At 34.4% G+C, this 18,138-nt stretch overlaps 1 protein-coding gene across 1 annotated transcript; it reads left to right on the forward strand.

The window, feature by feature from the left end:
• The first annotated feature begins 13,636 nt into the window (after positions 1-13,636).
• LOC149167374 (heat shock 70 kDa protein 2-like) lies at positions 13,637-14,020 on the forward strand. The gene has a single exon (XM_089430463.1). The coding sequence runs from the start codon at positions 13,637-13,639 to the stop codon at positions 14,018-14,020; it is 384 nt and encodes a 127-aa protein (XP_089286589.1).
• Positions 14,021-18,138: the final 4,118 nt, after the last annotated feature.

Here is an 18,138-nt window from a genome sequence, read left to right on the forward strand (position 1 = left end):
GCATGGGACTAGAAGTGGAAAGAATATAACACACACCCAATAGTTTGATGGAAGGTTTGACAAAGTTGCTGCAAGAAAGGCTTCCTAGTGGTGACAAGGTACTACATGAAGATCTTGATGAGAACAAAAGGAATACCAATTATGATATTAGAGACTCCAATAGTGGGTTGAATAATAACACATTCCAAATATCGATATGAGGAACTTTGATGCCAAGGATCCTGTAACATGTATACTATAGATGGAGCAATTATTTGATCTAGATGATGTACCGAACACACACAATGTACACATTGCCTCATTATATTTAGAACAAAATCAGTTTGGGTTGTATCAATGGCTTTGCTCTTGTAAATCAATTTTCACATGGAAAATTTCTATAGAAGAATTGGTAGCACATTATAAGGATTAAAAGATCAATACCTTCTTTATCCAATTGATAAGTCTTAAACAAAATGGTTCAATGATGGAGCACATTGAGGACTTCCAAAGATTGAATATCAAGATAAACGATATGCTATAGGAGCATAGGACTGATGGCTTCATAGGTACTTTAAAGGATAACGTCAAAAATGAGATGCACCTCTGGGAACCTAAGTGATTTGAGAAGTAACTAAAGGTGTCAAGAAAAGTTGAAAGAAAAATTATGGCAACAAGAAAGTCTCCCACCCACAACTATAAAGATGGAAGTTTTTATGCTCCTAGCCTCCCACAACCTACAAGGTTTCAACCACAACAATTGGAGGAAAAAAGAGAAAAAGGGCATTGTTAAAATTGTGATAGAAAATACAATAAGGGTTATAAGTGTGCTGAGAAGAAATCATTTTACATAAATTGTGAAGAGGAGGAAGAAAAGGAATAATAAACATCAAAAGAAGAGGATATGCACTAGAAACTAACCCCAAAGAAAGAAGAAATGAATCTGACCATATATGCCAATGTATTGGTAGGAATTACGACTCCTCAAACTCTTAAGATAGAAATATATATCATGAAAAGAAAAGGTAATAGTGGTATTGATTAGGGTAGTACCCATAATTTTATTCATTTTAAGATAGCTAAGTAATTGAATTGCTTTCTATATCCAACACCAGAGTGCCAAGTGATGTTTTCAAATGGAGGAACTATAAATTGTCCAAGGAAGTGCTAATATTAATCTAACCATGGGGGAATATGAATTAAATTGTCCAATGCTTTCCATTCCAATGGGTAGTGATGATGTTGTATTAGGATTCCAATGGTTACAACCATTGATGATGATAGCTTTTAATTTTCAAGATCTTTTCTTAATTTTTTCCTGGAAAGGAAAGGAAATAGAATTCAGTGGCATCACAAAGAAATCAGAGAGTATAATAAGCTCTAATTGCATGACAAAGCTTTCGAAGAAAGAGAAACAAGGCATATTTGCAAAATTATGCTCACTAGATGTTGAAACATCAAAATAATCTATTTATCCACATCTCCAAAGAATATTGGACAATCATTGAAAAGTATTTGAGACTTCTAATGGCCTCCCACATATTTGTGATCATGATCATTGTATTCACTTGATTTGAGCAAGTGTTCCTCCAAACATCAAACCTTATAGATATCACTATGCCCAAAAGAATGAAATTAAACATAGCGTTGTAGAAATTCTAGAGGAAGATACAATTAAACCTAGCAAAAGTTCTTTCTCCACTCCAGTAGTCTTGGTACAGAGGAAGGATGGATGATGGTGTATGTGTCTCAATTATAGGGAGCTAAAATAGCTCACTATTAAATATAAATTTCCCATTCCCATCATTGATGAATTTTTGGATGAATTACATGGATCAATTTACTTCAATAAGTTGGATATTCATTTAGGATATCATCAAATTAGAATGAAGATTGAAGACATTCTGAAAACAAAATTTAGAACTCATGAAGGTAATTATGAATTTTTGGTCATGCCTTTTGGCCTTACTAATGCATATTCCACATTTCAAGGTTTGATGAATTCCATTTTCAAACCATTCCTTAGAAAACTTGTGTTATTATTTTTTGGTGATATACTAATCTAGAACGATTCTTGGAACATTCATGTTCAACATGTTGACATGGGGCTTAAACTATTAGAGGATAAACAATTATATGCAGAAACCTACAAAAGAAAATTTGGGGTACAGGAGGTGGAATATTTGGGTCATATTGTATCTCATGAAGGTGTTAAGGTAGATCCTAACAAGATTAAAGCCATCAAGGAATGGAAAATACCCACAACCCTAAAGCATATTTGAGGATTTCTCACGTTAACAGGCTATTATCACAAGTTTGTTAGGAATTATAGGAAAATAGAAACACCTCTAATAACATTACAAAAGAAAGATGCATTTTTTTTTTACTCTAGAAGTAAATAATTCCTTTGAACATCTTAAATAGGCAAAGATCCAATCTCTAGTCTTAGCTACTCCAGACTTCACAAAATACTTTATGGTGGAATGCTATTCCTAAAGGAATGGAATTAGTATTGTTTTAATTCAAGAAGAACTACCCATTTCTTTTGAAAGTCAACCAATCAAGGAAAAGTATTTACACAAAACTATTTATGAGAAGGAAATTTTGGAAATACTACATGCCCTGAAGCAATGGCGCCCTTACCTAATGGGAAGACACTTAAGCGAAACAAAAAATCATTATAGTCTTAAACATTTTTGGGAACAAATATTATCTTGAGAAGAGAAACAGAAATGCATCGCTAATATGTTGGGTTAATAAAACATCTACAAAAGAGGAAAGAAAAATGTTGTTGTGGATGTACTCTCAAGAATGGATGAGGATGTGGAAGCATTTGTCTATGCCATTTCTATTATCCAAACTGACTAGAAAACTAAAGAAAGGGAGAAATGGAAGAATGATGAAGAGTTGTGGAAAATCATTCGAAAGTTACAGCAAGATCCCAGTACATCTATTACATTTATTTGGAAAAATGACTCATAATGGTACAAATATAACTTATATTTATGTAAGAATTGTCAACTCACAAAATATTCTTCTGGAATAGAACACCTATCCTTTGGGAGGTCACTCAAGGTTTTTAAGAACTTACCATGGGGTGGAGAAGGAATTTTTTTTGGATGGACTTAAATCTAGTATTTGTGACATGACGTTTGGTTTTCCAAAAAAATAAAGTTGAGACAATTTAGACCCTGGATCTATTAGAACCTTTAGCCATTCCAAGTCAGCATTGGGAGAAGGTCTCAATGGATTTTATTGCAGGTTTTCCCAAGTATGATGGAAAGAGTGTCATAATGGTGGTAGTTGATAGATGTACGAACTATGCACACTTTTGTGCATTATCTCATCCTTTTGAAGCTAGTATAGTTGCTACTTTATTTATGGAAACAATTAAAAGTTACATGAAAACCTGTTGTGTTGTTCAACAACCCCCCATTTATTGATTTAATAGTTAATATTCTATTAATAATTGGGGACCCTTTATATAAAAAATCCTCCAAGAAAAATCTTAGCACTTAAGCACTTTCTTTTTGAAATTTTTAGAAATAAATTAAGATATCAAGTCAAATCCCTTTAAGACTAGTAATTCTTGCTTTTATTGCATATCACTGGACCAAGTGTGTCAAAGGTTAATTAACAACCAAAATCCACAAATTGCAATGGAAGGGATCACCGCATTTAACTTAGGATATCATTAGAATTTTCATTTAAAACTAAGACTTAAGGCATTTTTTGTAAAATGAAGCGCCTATCACAATCACATATCGACTTTCACGAAAAAACATAACTCACAAAGCTTATCGTAATATGTGAACTGTGATATTGTGGTAGAGCAAGCCAATACTTATCGCATCGTGACACTTTACTTAAAAGCCAATCTTATGAACTACAAAAGTTTGCAAAGTGCGATAGAACCTAGACCCAATAAAAATAAATGTTATAAATTATACGTTAAGTACGACGCTTACTAAAAAGACACTTTACAGAGTAATTATTCATTTAGGCAAAGTGTGCTCTAAACAATGAAAAGTATGCCACTCACCCCAGATCTCACATAATTCTAAATAACTTCGGAAAAATGCACAACCAAAAATGCGATATCATGATTTGGGATATTGTGATAATCTTATCGCAATCGCATAATCAGCATTTCACACTTTAAACTCGCCACCTTAATTTTTTTCCCTTACCGTTTGCAATGCGGTAGTTTACATGAGTAATAAAGGAAATGATAAGAGATCTTAGTGCATATTTAATAAGTTTAATGGAATTTATGTTAAGAGTGGCTCGACGTGATTTGATATCTTTTCATTTGCATTTTGAATAAAATATCCTTTCTTATCACCTTTCGAAGTTAACTTTATCATTCAGTTCTCAATGTCATTATCACTTCATGTTTATTTGATAACTTCCATTGCTCCATTTTAGGAAACCTCCACAGAAAACATCGTTAGAAAGAATGGTCAAAAAGGGAAAGGTGATTGCATCTAAGAAATCAGACATGGTACTGCTTTTCTCTGATACCACATGCAGCAAGGATTGAGGAATCATGACATGGGAAGGCATGTATAACCTGTTAGAAGAAGAGTAGCCTAGGACACAACTGATGCTCAGGAGTCATCTAACGCCTCCTATTTCGAGAAAATAGGTTCATTCTTACACCGAATAGCTGCGAGACCGAAGATAATACCATACACGGATATGGTGAAATGGGTAATTGATGAGGTAGACATCTCAGACAGAACTTTCAGGAATAAAATGCAACATGTCATGGTGTCCTTCTCACCAGACAATCTATGCCTAATGTACCAGCTACAAGAGCCTCAAAAGCTCTATAACGAAGAGTTTCTTGAGCATTTAGCCAAAAATCATGAGGACCCATTGGACGTTACGCAGACCTAGAGATCAAGCGGAGGAAAACTCAAACAGGATAAAACTAGAATGTACTCATTGGCATCCATTTCCCCCCCTGATAGTTTCACAACAACAATAATGTGTAGGTTATTCGGTAGACTCGATAACACAAAATTTTCCATGGAATGGATCCCATTAATAGATGCAGCAGTTAATGCAAAATTTATGAACTGGGGTCATATTTTATCAGACAATTTAGAAAAGGCCATTATGGAGTATAGAAAGAAGAGAAGTGTTTCTGCAAGGATTTTTCCCCCTTTCTTTATGAGTGCTTTTGTTATGGATGAAATTTGTTTTAGTTCACAGTTTTTGAATATGGGATGGAAGTGGACTATACAAAACCTGCTCCCCATCCATATATACCATAAAATTTTGTGGGAATCTCAATTCCACCCCCATTTTTATAAAATTTGTTAGGGTGTTATGATGCCTATTCATAAAGCAGTTTTTGATCGAACAACCCCTAGGTTTTCTAAAGAGGCCGAAGTAGATATCTTGCCAATAGCTAGATTGTTTGGGGAAGAGACATTCACCTACATTAGAGTTTTTGGTAGGATTACTTCTCTGCATTTCCTCTCATATTATGTCCTAGAAAAAATTATGGCCAGAGAAATAGCCTATCAAACAGGAGGGGAAGGAGGTTTAACCAGAGGATTGAAAGAACATAAGAAAACCATTGGCCAACCTTCCTTTTACAATGTGGTTATTTCACACTACACGATTATCGACATGCAGTAAAGGAAGTAGATATTATTATGTCTCTGAAATTGGCTACAGTTATAAGAAGGCAATATGACCCAAATCACATTGCTAAGGAATTTACTACTATGGTAAAAGTCAAACCGTTCACCCATGAAGAGGATGCCTTTGCTGACCTCTTCCAAAAAGCAAAAACATTTTGATGAATTCATCAAAGAAGTAGTCAACCTCAATTCCCTATTAATGTAGCAAGAAGAAATATTCTACCAAAAATTCTCGCAAATAAATCCATACTGCAAGAACAGTGATAAATTGGTGAACGAAATAATTAATATGAGGTTTGAGTACAAAGAAATCCAGAAAAAGGTTTATGAATTTATCACTTGGCAGAAATCTGAGGATGGAAGAAAGGTTGATCTACCAAAACTGAAAGAGTCCACAAATATATTCTGTTTTAGGATTGGGATTCTCAGTTGATACACATAGAAAGGGCAACAACAATAGTAGCAGGAGTGGCAAGTAGCATAATAGAAGTTTTAAATGAAAACTTTCATGGTGCCAAACTTGTTAAGGAGTGTGTACCAGGGTTTCTACCTAATGTCAAACAAGTATAGCGGTAGTGGAAATAAATAGCACAGGAAAAGAAAGAGGCAATTAAACAGCTAAACGGGTTGAGTTGGGAGACATACTGGGAGTTTCTAGTAAAACCACACAGCCAGTGGATGAGTTTGAGGTGTTTAAGAACCTCTATACAAAAGTTGGTGCCAACATTGACAGATGCCATATTTTTTGGGTGGTTAAAATCTACAATTAGCCAATCACCTTAGCTCAAGCTAGTGATCAATATTTACGACCTCAAAGATCATGTTAGCAGATTAACTTACTACAAATTCAAAGGAACCAGTCACTAGTTTATTTTACATTTAGTTTTATTTTTTCCCATTCTGAGGAAGGTTGTTTGAAACCTCCTCAACTATTTTTGTAATAATACATTTTGAGGCATATATTTTAGTATTTAAACCCCTCTCATGCATTTAGAAAGGGGTCCAAAAATTTTATCAAAAAAACATTTCAAGACATTGCACTTCTGTATTTTTGAGAAGGTTTTGATGAAATGAATGGAACAAGATCTATTTTTATTTAAATATATAGCATGCTCTACTGAAATGCACTTACACTCTTAGAATGTATTGGATTTAATGAACTTGGGTCAATATTGTTGAAGTACATGAGCAAGACTTATCATATATGGTACTTTTATCGTATGATTATGTATTATTTATGTACCACACAATACTTCTTCTTTCAATTGTTTTATGTGTGAAAGTCAAAATTATAGTTTTGCATTATTGCACTTCTGTCTGATGTTAGATATAATTCCATTTTGAATAGATGAATGATTTTTATATGCAATATATTTCTCTCAATTGTTTTTCCTAACTATTTATCCAAAAAAATCCCATTAAACAATTTCATTTCTTTTGGTAGTGGAATGATCTTTATTACCAATTGTTGTAAGACATCATTGTATATCTCGTATCTTATCTAATTCCCGGGTATATTTATAGTTAGATCATTTTAAATTAAGATATATACATGTGTTTAGTGGATAGATTAGATTACACTTAGCTGAACCATTTCCTGTTACATCCTATATCATCCCATCAACATTATCAAATCAACCCTTTCTGGGAGACTGGTCCCATTGTCCCCAGTTGGAGCCACTATACCAAATGGAAAAGGAGTTGCTTTCAAGGTCCAGACTGGGTGGTTTTCCCCATGTTGTCACAACGATTTTGGAGGCCTCAAAAAAACCCAAATATTATTGTAAGTGAAAGAGATCCCATTTGACCTGAAATTTTTGGACAAAAATATTTTCTTGTCTTGGTACTCAATTAGATCATAGCTCATCTTATCTTCCTAAATCTGGCATGAAAACTAGGATAGTGAATAAATGTTTGGAAGTATATATTTGTTTCCTTGCATCTGATAAAAAAACACAATGGGTTAAGTGGTTACCTCTGGCCGAATGGTAGTATGACACTTCCTTGCATACTGCAGTAAAAATGACCCCATTTATTGTACTTTATAGATTTCATCCACCATCCATCACATCATCTCTAAGAGAAAATTCTAAGGTTCAAACAGTGGAAGATCACATCGAGCATCAAAAAAAATTTCTCCAACTCTTAAAGGATAACCTCACTCTGGCCCAAAATCGAATGAAACAATAGGAAGATCAGCATCATAGTGATAGAAGCATTGACATAGATGTCTGGGTATTTTTATGGCTACAACCATACAAACAAATATCCCTCAAGAAAGCTAGGAAGGATTATAAATTATCACCCAAGTATTATGATCCTTACAAGGTGTTGCAAAATATTCTTACTATGGCATACAAATTGGAGTTGTCTTCATATTCTCAAGTACACACAATTTTCCATGTTTTATGCTTAAAGAAGGTTAATGGTGAGAAACTCCCAGTTCAGACAATATTGCTAGAACTTGGTGAGGAAGAAAAAATGAGGTTCATTGTGAGTCTAAAAGTTGAAATGAGGCTCAAATAACTATTGGAAAGGAGGGTGTATTTCTATGATAGATTGGTGGGTAGAAACTCCTCATAAATCTATATGAGTTCCTTGCAGAGACAAAGAGAATCAAACTCCTTATCCAGGTTGTGACCACTCTCAGAGGTTGTGCTAGCAGCAATACAATTTTCCATATCCTTCCTTGACACTACAAAAGTGAATGCTTTATCATATTTGGAGCTACACTAAAGTTTTTCTAGATGCCCCAAACCCAGAAAATATTTTTCCCTTCTTGTGTGCATGAGCATTCCCTTAGATCCATTTTCTAGGTTGCGTTAAGCTTGGGAAGAACCAATATGATGGTCTTTACAAATAATTTCAAGTGCAGAGTTGTCTTGTAGGCTAATGCAGAGATTCCAAGCCCCTTTCAAGGTTTTCCAATCTTCCTCAACATTTTTTATTCTATATATATGATTAATGGGTTATGCCATTGTTGTCAATTTCAATAAAACACCAAAAATTGTGTTCCTCGTACTCCATAAGTTATAGACTAATATTCTAAGAAAAAAAGGTGTATTCATGTGGTGTTCTGTACTATTAATTTTATGGGTTTCTTTCCAACACATTATATGACTTGAAAATTGATATTTGGATGATGAAATTATTTATAAATCACTGTTTCGAAATGAAAAACTACTCATACACAATTATAATAGTGCATTCATGAAATGTTTGAATTATTTTTTTTACTGAAACTTCAATGAAATTTTAGAAAGCCATACCATTTGAGTCATTTATTTGGGAAAGAATATTACATATTTCTTCTAGAGTAGGATCAACTTTAGTTTCTTCCGTATTGAATTTGTCCATTATGGAACTTAACAACAAAGATCTTGGTTATGTAACAATATATGGATCACTATTAAATTTGTTAATGGTATCGTCCTTAGTCTATTTTTTAAAATAAAAGTATTCTGCGATGGTGAAAATTGGGTGTGTATCACTGTCCTCTCGCTCAAATTTAGGTCATAAAGGATTCTCACCTTCCACAATTGGTCTAGATGGAGGACAAAGAACAATATTGTAACAACCCTGATGAAAATTCCATGTAATAAAAGTAAATAAAGGAAAAATAATAAACATGGATGATGGGACACTTATTCCAAGTTAAATGTTATGCAGAATCCTAGTGATGGGGATCACTTATGATTGTTTATTTCTAAGGAAATTGGAAAAGGAAATGGCTGAGGCTTTGGAAAGGAAAAATTTCATTTTGGCACATTTATTTATGAAAATAATGGAAATTAGGAGAAAAGGGAGGTGAAAGGTCACAGGTTGCATGTGAGGAGGAAATTGAAGGGAAATAATGGAAAGAGAAGAAAATAGAGGCCTCATTCATAAAAACGATTCATAGGATCAGTTGATAACCTTTTTTTAGTTTAGTTTTGGAGCTCTCTCATTATTCTCTCTCTCTCTATCTCTCATACTCTTGGAGACTTAGAGTTTTCTTGGAGTACTCTTGGAGGGTGTGGCATACTTGGATTTTTGGAGAAAGAAGGAAAAGGAATAACAAAAAAGTGCAAGATGGCATCAGGTTCAACAACTACACCATATTTTCTTGTAGGTACCGAGTTGCATGTTTCCCTTCACTAGTTTTGGCATGCATGGTATATGCATCTAGATTTTTGGTTGTGATCTATCATTGGCATGCAGGATGGTCAGGATTGACAGTGGATTTCCTATCCTTGCCATTTCTTGGATAGCCATGGTAATTATGGGTTTACTTTCATCTAAATAATCATACTCTTGGAGACTTAGAGTTTTCTTGGAGTACCCTTGGAGCTTGTGGGATACTTGGATATTTGGAGAAATAAGGAAAAGGATGAACATGAAAGTGTAAGAGGGAATCAGGTTCAACAACTACATCATATTTTCTTGCAGGTACCAAGTTGCATGTATGTTTCCTTCACTACTTTTGGCATGCATGGTATATGCATCTGGATTTTTGGTTGTGATCTATCATTGGCATGTAGGATGGTCAAGATTGACAGGGGATTTCCTATCCTTTCCATTTCCTGGAGAGCCATGGTAAGTGTGGGTTTACTTTCATTATTTGTTTTTGGTTGGTTCTCATGCTTCCTTAGCTTTGGTTTAGTTATTAGTCATGGAATCCCTAGTTGGACAAATGCTCTGGAAGCCCTGTAACAACTTCGGTTTAGTTATTAGTCTTGGAAGCCTTGGTTGGACAAATGCTTTGGAAGCCCTTGGTGGGTCGAGTTACTAGTCCTGGAAGCCCTAGTTGTACAAACGCTTTGGAAGCCTTGAATAAGTTATGGGTTGAGTTACTAGTCCTAGAAGCCTTGGTTGGAGAAGAGCTCTAAAAGCCCTAGAAGCCTTGGATGGAGACCATTTTGATGATGGTTTAATAATGTTTGATCGTGAGGTGGAATCACTGTTTGATTGGTTGAGGTATATGGCCTCTGGAAGCCCTAGATGATTTTTGATTGATGTGTTCTATGAGATCCCACATTCATGCTTCGAATATGGCACTGGGGTGAATGGATGAAGAGATATTTGGTTCAGCCAAACTACGATTGGGTGGAACGTGGAAGTCCCATCACAAGTTTGGATTTTGCATCATTAATGAAAGGTTATTTCTCCTTATATTTCTATGGGCATTTTGATGGATTGTATGTGGTCTATATGGTTGTACTTTCATGAGTATGTTTTTGTCTATTATGTTGGTTACATATGTGTTTTATGAAAATAGACATGTCTGGATGTCATCATGTTTTTACTTGTAATTGAATAATCAATGTATCTATGACCTAATGGATCAAATGGAAATTGATGTGTTGACGCATCAATGGTTCTTAGTGATTCTGAGCTAAGTATGACACCCTTATGCTTGGAACTTTTAATTACACCTATATATTACACATTTACAATATGTTTGACAAAATGTTTTTCATGGGTAGTATGGGTCGAGTCAAGGTCTTGAATAGGTATTTGCTTTAGTACTATAATTTCCATGTTATTTTACTGATATAAAGAGTTGGTTGAATTATGGGAAGTGACCTAGGCTTTGGACCTCAAAAAGTGGCTCAAATCTCGAATTCGTTGACATAACACTTACAGTTTTGGTCTCTGGTCATTGGTAGGAAAGCCTGTCATTGGGCCTCCAAAATGTCTTCACAATGTCATACACTTTCACCTTCATTCCCACTTTATTGCCTAATTTCATCACCTGATCATTACATTAGCCTCCATTTCCATTAACATATGGGTTCATATTTGTATTTTCCAAAGTTATTAGTTTCAAGTATTTAAAGTGAATTTATGATTAAAGATTAGAAAAATAACATGTATTTACTTATAGCTAAACGTGGAATGAGTTTGGTGACATGTATAGGTGATTTGGAAGCTTCCAAGACACTCTTATGTGGCCTCCAAGGTCCAATTTCGAATTCTCTTGAAGATTGGAAGGAGATTTGGAATAGGAGTCAAACATATCTCATGGAGAAAAACCATGGATATGTCTCTAATTGGTTGAGACTTTTATGGATCTAAGGAGAGAATGGCGGATTGCCATTAATGAGGTAGTTGTTTAATTTTTGTATAAATAAGAGAACATTCTCCTTTTGTGGGAGGAAGATTTTGTAATGTGAAACTTGTAATATTGGAAAGGTTTAGAATCATCGAAGGAGATGTAACATGAGGATGTAATGTGATAAGTTAGTGATAAACTTGTAGCATAGAGTGTGAGCTGATAGTTGTAGACTTTTCTTTTTGACATAATTTGTGAATTTATAGAATACATTATGTTCCTTTCATTCTCAATAGACTGTTCTTTTCCAGTCTACAAGCATGTTTTAGAATAGCATTTCAGCTCATGCAAATGTGTTCTTTCAATTCTCGCAAATGATTTTTACTTCCGGAAGTATGTGGTGTGATTTATTGCTTTCTAGAATAGATTTATTTTTATGTCAATTGTCATTTTTCATTCAATAGATTAAGGTTTCTCTTTCGGAATTGGAAACCGATCTCTAGCACATATGGTTCATGTGTGACTCGCAAGTCCACGGACCCCGGGCTGATAATTTATGTTAAGGAATTTAAGCAATTAAATAACTTCTACATTTTGGCTCCATTGCAAGGGAGGCACACATGGGTATCAACCTTTGAGTTCGAATTCCTTTTTTATAATTTCTTATTTTCTTCAAGTTTTTAATTTACAATTTCATTTTGTTTTTCAATTTCATTTTTCATTTTTTTTACATGCAATTTCATTTTTCAGGCAATTGTAATTTTCATAGTTAAAATACAATTTCATTTTTATTTTACACAATTAATTTTTCATTTTTCATAAGAAATATAAAAATAAAAATAAAAATAAAATTACATTTTGTTGCATAGAATTATTTTTTATTATATTTTGACAAAATAAAAATCAATGTTGACAAAGTTTTTTAGTTTTCGAAATTTTTATTTTTCGGTAGTGATGTACGAGCCACCCCGTTTTCTAGAAATTTGCAGGGAAATTCTTAGAGAATGTTTTCATGCGATTCAATGCAAGAGATGATCCTGATCCTACCTATTGATAGAGTTCTAAAAATCCTCATATTCCATGAAAATTGTGATCGATATCAAGTTTCAGAAATCACGCCAAGATATTCTCCATCAAAATCGAAGAGGGAATCATGATTTCACTATATTGAGCTACTTTTGAGAGTGATTCTCCTTGCTGCAATCCGAACCTATATTCCACTACTCGATACCACAAGGTGAGAGCTGAGTTCAAGTCATTTTTGTTGTTTTAGCTAAAATCGAGGAAAGATTGTCAAGGGTTTCAGTGAACGGTCGCGCCTATGGTGAGCAGTGGAATCTATTTGGAATGATGCACAATGTTTCAAGTGGTGTAGCAAGAAGTCGATGCAACAAATATATTAATTGCTCGACCGCAATAAACCATTGACCACTTTACAAGATGTCTTTCTCCAAGTTTTATGAAGCTCTGAAACAGTACCTGATTGTTCAATTATTTCTCAGTAACGCTTCTATTTTGGTCAGTGTTTAATGTTAATCAATATCTGTTGTGTCAATTGGTTTCATGTTTTCTCCAGCGAAATCATGAAGACATTCATAGAGCTACTAGTGGTGTTGGTGTTGGGCATTGGAAATTTATACAGTCGAGGGTGTGGAATGAACGTCATCGCTCTAAGTACCTCATTGTTCAACTACGGGTTGAGATGCGGAGGGTACTATGAGATTTGATGTAGGATGGAGGCAGATCCACAGTGGTGCTCCCAGGCAATTCTATCATTAACATGGTCTTCGATGTAAAAATATTGATTGGAAGATGCTTCAATGATGCCTTTGTGAAAAGTGGCATGAAGCTCTGGCCTTTTAAGGTATTATCCAGCCCTAGGAATAAGCTGATGATTGAGGTCAACTATAAGGACGAGAAGAAGCAATTCTCTCCTGAATAAATTTCTTCTATGATCTTTACCAAGATGACAGAGATTGCGCAGGATTTTCTTGGCCAGACTCTAAAGAATGTTGTGGTTATGGTTCCTTCCTATTTCAATAACTCGCAGCCAACCAAGGACGTTGGTCTCATCTCTGGCTTAAATATGTTGAGGATCATTGATGAGCCCAGAGCTGCTACCACTATTTATAGCCTCAACAAGAAAGCCACTTCTACTCGAGAAAATAATGTGGTCATATTTGATTTGGGAGGAAGAAGGCTCGATGTCTCAATTCTGATGATTGAAGAGGAAATACTTAATGTCAAAGACACAGTCGAAGACACTCACTTTGGAGGCGAACATTTCAATAACTTAACCGTGAATCACTTTGTGCAGGTCGAGTATGGGCTTTATATCATGATGACATGAATATAGTTCAATTCTCTTAGCGCTAGTGAGTTGGATGTTGGAGGAGAATGTTCATTTTCGTCACTGGCCAAAATCTGATCTACAAACTAGTGGAGATCTCATTACTTGATTAATATGTTTGAGATATTTTGCATTTAGATGCATTTATGGTTCCTTATTTCTCGAAATTTCTATCCAAGATTCTGCTTGATTTTTTGGCAGTTTTGGATGCACGCCACAGAAACCCCCTCACATTTCAACGAAATTGCCATGTCTACATTTCGATCGTCGCTATGGTAATTTTTGTTTCTATAATTCTTGTTCAAATTTTACATTGAGACACACAATGTTGGAGCGGTATTGTTTTTGGAGACTTGTATGGAGATCTTGGAAACAACAACAACATTCACACACTAATAAAGAGCAATTTTCTTCCTTATGAAAAAGATTTCCTAGGAAGCAAACCCACTGGGAGATTCTATGGTGGAAAATTTTTCCAGACTATTTGGTTGTAGCCTTGGCATCAAGGGGATGCTACCAACATATCTTGATTCGAATATTCAGAGAAAAATACTTGATCACATGCGTTAGTTTCTCCTCATGGGGGACTGGATTAGACAATCTCACCACTGCCACTTGATCTGTTACTCCAATGTGGAAAGAAATCGAATATTTCAAGGAATATCAATGTCAGATGGCCACATTTGTGGGTGGTAGTGAGAAGGTTGCCATGCTATTGACTACAAAAATTTTTCTTATCAACATTGGCATAAACGACTTCCTTACAAATTATTTTCTAGACCTAGACGAGGAACCTGGCCCAGATTGAGAAGTCAAAAATGGAGGCATAGAGTTTGGGGTTGAAGGCATGGAAGTGATTTGAAAACATTTAGAGGCCATCAGATCTCGATTTTTTCAATTTTTTCTCAGGGCAAGGCTCGCATCATCTATCAATGTCATTTTTTCCTCCTCTAAACATTATTTTTCTTCAGTGGGCATGATGATGCATATGAAACAAAAAAATGGAAAAGTATTACCATTGCATGAGTCATTACATGCAGTTCCCTTGCCATTTATTCTCTATCTGGTGAACAGGAGCATCAATAAGAGCCCCCTCCTTATAGAAACTTGTCAAATTTTTATGATACAACTTTCCTCGCTCATGGTGTGGTGCTCAAAGCACACAAACGCATTAGGAACATAACCATCGAGGAGAATTTGTCTCAATGTCAATGATATGGTTAGACTTCATGCTAATACCCAGCTTCGAAGGAAATTTATAATTTTTTTCTGGTGGTATAAAAAATTTTGAAGCAGAACAAGAATATCAATGCACCAAATGCAAGCACAGTGGTGACCCTTGTACAAAGATCTTCAACGTGACCTTGACCTAGTATTTCTTACAAATCACATAAAGCAGACGAATGAGAAATTGACATCTCAGAAGAAGTAATTGGACAATCTAATCAATTTTGGGTGCACTTCAAAGACAATCTAGTGAAGAAAAAAACATAATCTTGCAAGCCACAAATACATGCCTATTCACAACAAAGCTTGCAGTTGCATTGGTTTTGATTGGAGGTGTGCAACAAAACAATGCTTCTGTAACAAAGATTCATGGAGAGTCTCACTCATTGTTACTAGGTGATCCAATATAGGAGGACTTGATAGAGAAACTATACATGAAGCAATGGAACAACAAACAAATATCTCTGCCAATGTTCATCCATTGAATGTTTTACAGGTAAATAAGCAGATCGGAAATTCCTTGCCTTTTTAATAAAAAATTTCTTTTTTATATTTTCCAGTAAATAATCAATAAAAAAAGTAGGGTATTTTATAAATTTTCAGGAAGAGGTACTACTTAATTTGAATAATGTATTGATTATTTATTCATAACAAAAATGTATAGTTGTGTTTACTTAACTGCATGTTCAGGATTTTAGCTACAGAAACTGTGCACATTCTATAGCTGAAAAACAATTCTGCAATTTTGTATTGAACTCTTCAACTCAACTATCTATCTGTGAACAATGCATTATAATCAAAAACTCATGATAAACATGCGATAACATCTATCCACTTCATGTTTCACATCAACATCATGTTGCCATGTCAAAATCACACATGACTATTTTCATTGTTTCAAAATTTGTTTTTCAAATAAGCCTAACCTTTTCATATGACATTGATTTTTGATGACTCAAACATTGACAAAAAGATATTAATGAGATCTACACAATGAGAAATCTTTCATCAGAATTTGAAATAGTAAAAGAATGAAGAAATTGATAACAAGACATGATAGGGAAATAAAGGCACTAGTTTCGAAAAAGGTAAAAATAGATTTGATTTCCTTTCGTGAATTTGTTTTATTAGTACCAATTCTGAGTCTTTTTGTGTAAATGTCATAAATAGAGAGATTGATCACCTCTCTCTTGTGATAATATTACATTTCATTGCAAAAAAAGGACTAAGATTTTTTCCAAGTTCCAGGAAGATAAACATATGACCATAAGCAAACAATGTCTCTCAAAGACCACATTTCTTTCGAAAGAACATGATCAGAGTAACATGAAAGATGAGATATCCAAGCATAAGAATGTGATTTTTGATGAATAATGTCAAATCAGATCCATCACACCATTTGAAAGCCTCTCAGATACCTGTTTTACCATCGCATTCCTATTCATTCAGTCAATAAAATCTTCATCTCATTTTCCTTCATAGTCATTATACTTTCCTACCTCGCTTTCGTTATCCTATAACCCATCAATAAAACAATTCAAATCCCCTACAAAGATGATTTGTTCCATTTCACTTTTCATTTTTTCAAATAAACCTTGATCCACTGCAAAGGGTTTCATCCACAGTCCTTCAAAATTATTGTTTTTGCTCGCGTTAGATGATGGAGGATTCATTAAGGCCTCCCTTATAACAATTCTTGGCCTATCGACTTCATCACATTATCTAGGTTCAAGGCTAGAGTCCTTATTAGTACCTTTAAGCTTGTATTCCTTGATGACAAGTTCTCTCACTGACAATCATGGGAATACATCAACGTCCCTTGATCGTTGGATCTTGCAAGTGACTTGACATCAGCTCATCTATTATTACTTCGCAAGATGTACTTAGGTACCTTCGTAATCATTGACACTAATGGTGATTTTTCTTCGAATTGGTTAATGACATTCATTAATGGCCGGTAATCCAATGACTTCTCTTCATGCTCGATAAAACACATTTATTCACATGACTAGAATTATACCATCGGGTTTTGTAGTAGGTGAAGACTATATACTTTTCATGACTCCATCAATAGTTACAGTAATATGTTTCCAACCATATGAGAGTACCACAATTCCACATTCAGACTTCATCTTTTGATCTGTGATCCAGCAGTAGCCACAACATTTCTACATATGCACAATTTGTCCACTTCATAGGTAAATAAAGGTATGTTCTTTTCTAGATTTTTATCATATAATTCCTTCAATACTGAAAATATAATTTTTGGAAAATGCTTCATAATATTACCTTTCTCGTTTCATAAAAACTAAAAATACCTTTATCTGGGGTGAGGGGATACCAATTAATCTTCATACCTCATATCGTGTTCATATTTCATCACCTTTTATATCACATGTCATCCTAACAAACATACTTTTCCAAACAACTACTATTGCATTATGATTCAAAAAGTATATATCTTGCAAATAATGATCGAAGAATGAGCATATTAGATGGTTGATCAAATGATTTCAAAAGTATTTTTATGCAACATGAAAATGAGAAAACTATTGTTACACAAGAACCAATAATATTAAAATTTGGTTGTCACACAAGAACCAACCAAAGTAATATGTTGCAATCAAATGTTTTTCAAAAGAAAACTTTGCAAAAGGAACAAAGTTATCAAATGATTATGCAAAGTAGAAATAAGAATCAACATCAACCAAATTTCATATAGAAGCAAGACAATTCAAAATATCAAATCATGACCAATGCAATAGGTTGCATCAGGACATGCAATAATTTTAGTTGGGGGGTATGTTGGGCCTCCAAAATGTCTTCACAATGTCAAACACTTTCACATTCATTCCCACTTTATTTCCTCATTTCATCACCTTGTCATTACA

The sequence above is a fragment of the Pinus tabuliformis genome, chromosome 5_1 (assembly GCF_031772625.1).
Source record: "Pinus tabuliformis cultivar Carrire ecotype Pingquan chromosome 5_1, CPIR1, whole genome shotgun sequence".
Taxonomy (NCBI): Eukaryota; Viridiplantae; Streptophyta; class Pinopsida; order Pinales; family Pinaceae; genus Pinus; species Pinus tabuliformis.

What these genes read in the sequence shown, in the direction of transcription:
- LOC149167374 (XM_089430463.1), top strand. Translation starts at nt 13,637, where the DNA reads ATGACAGAGATTGCGCAGGATTTTCTTGGCCAGACTCTAAAGAATGTT.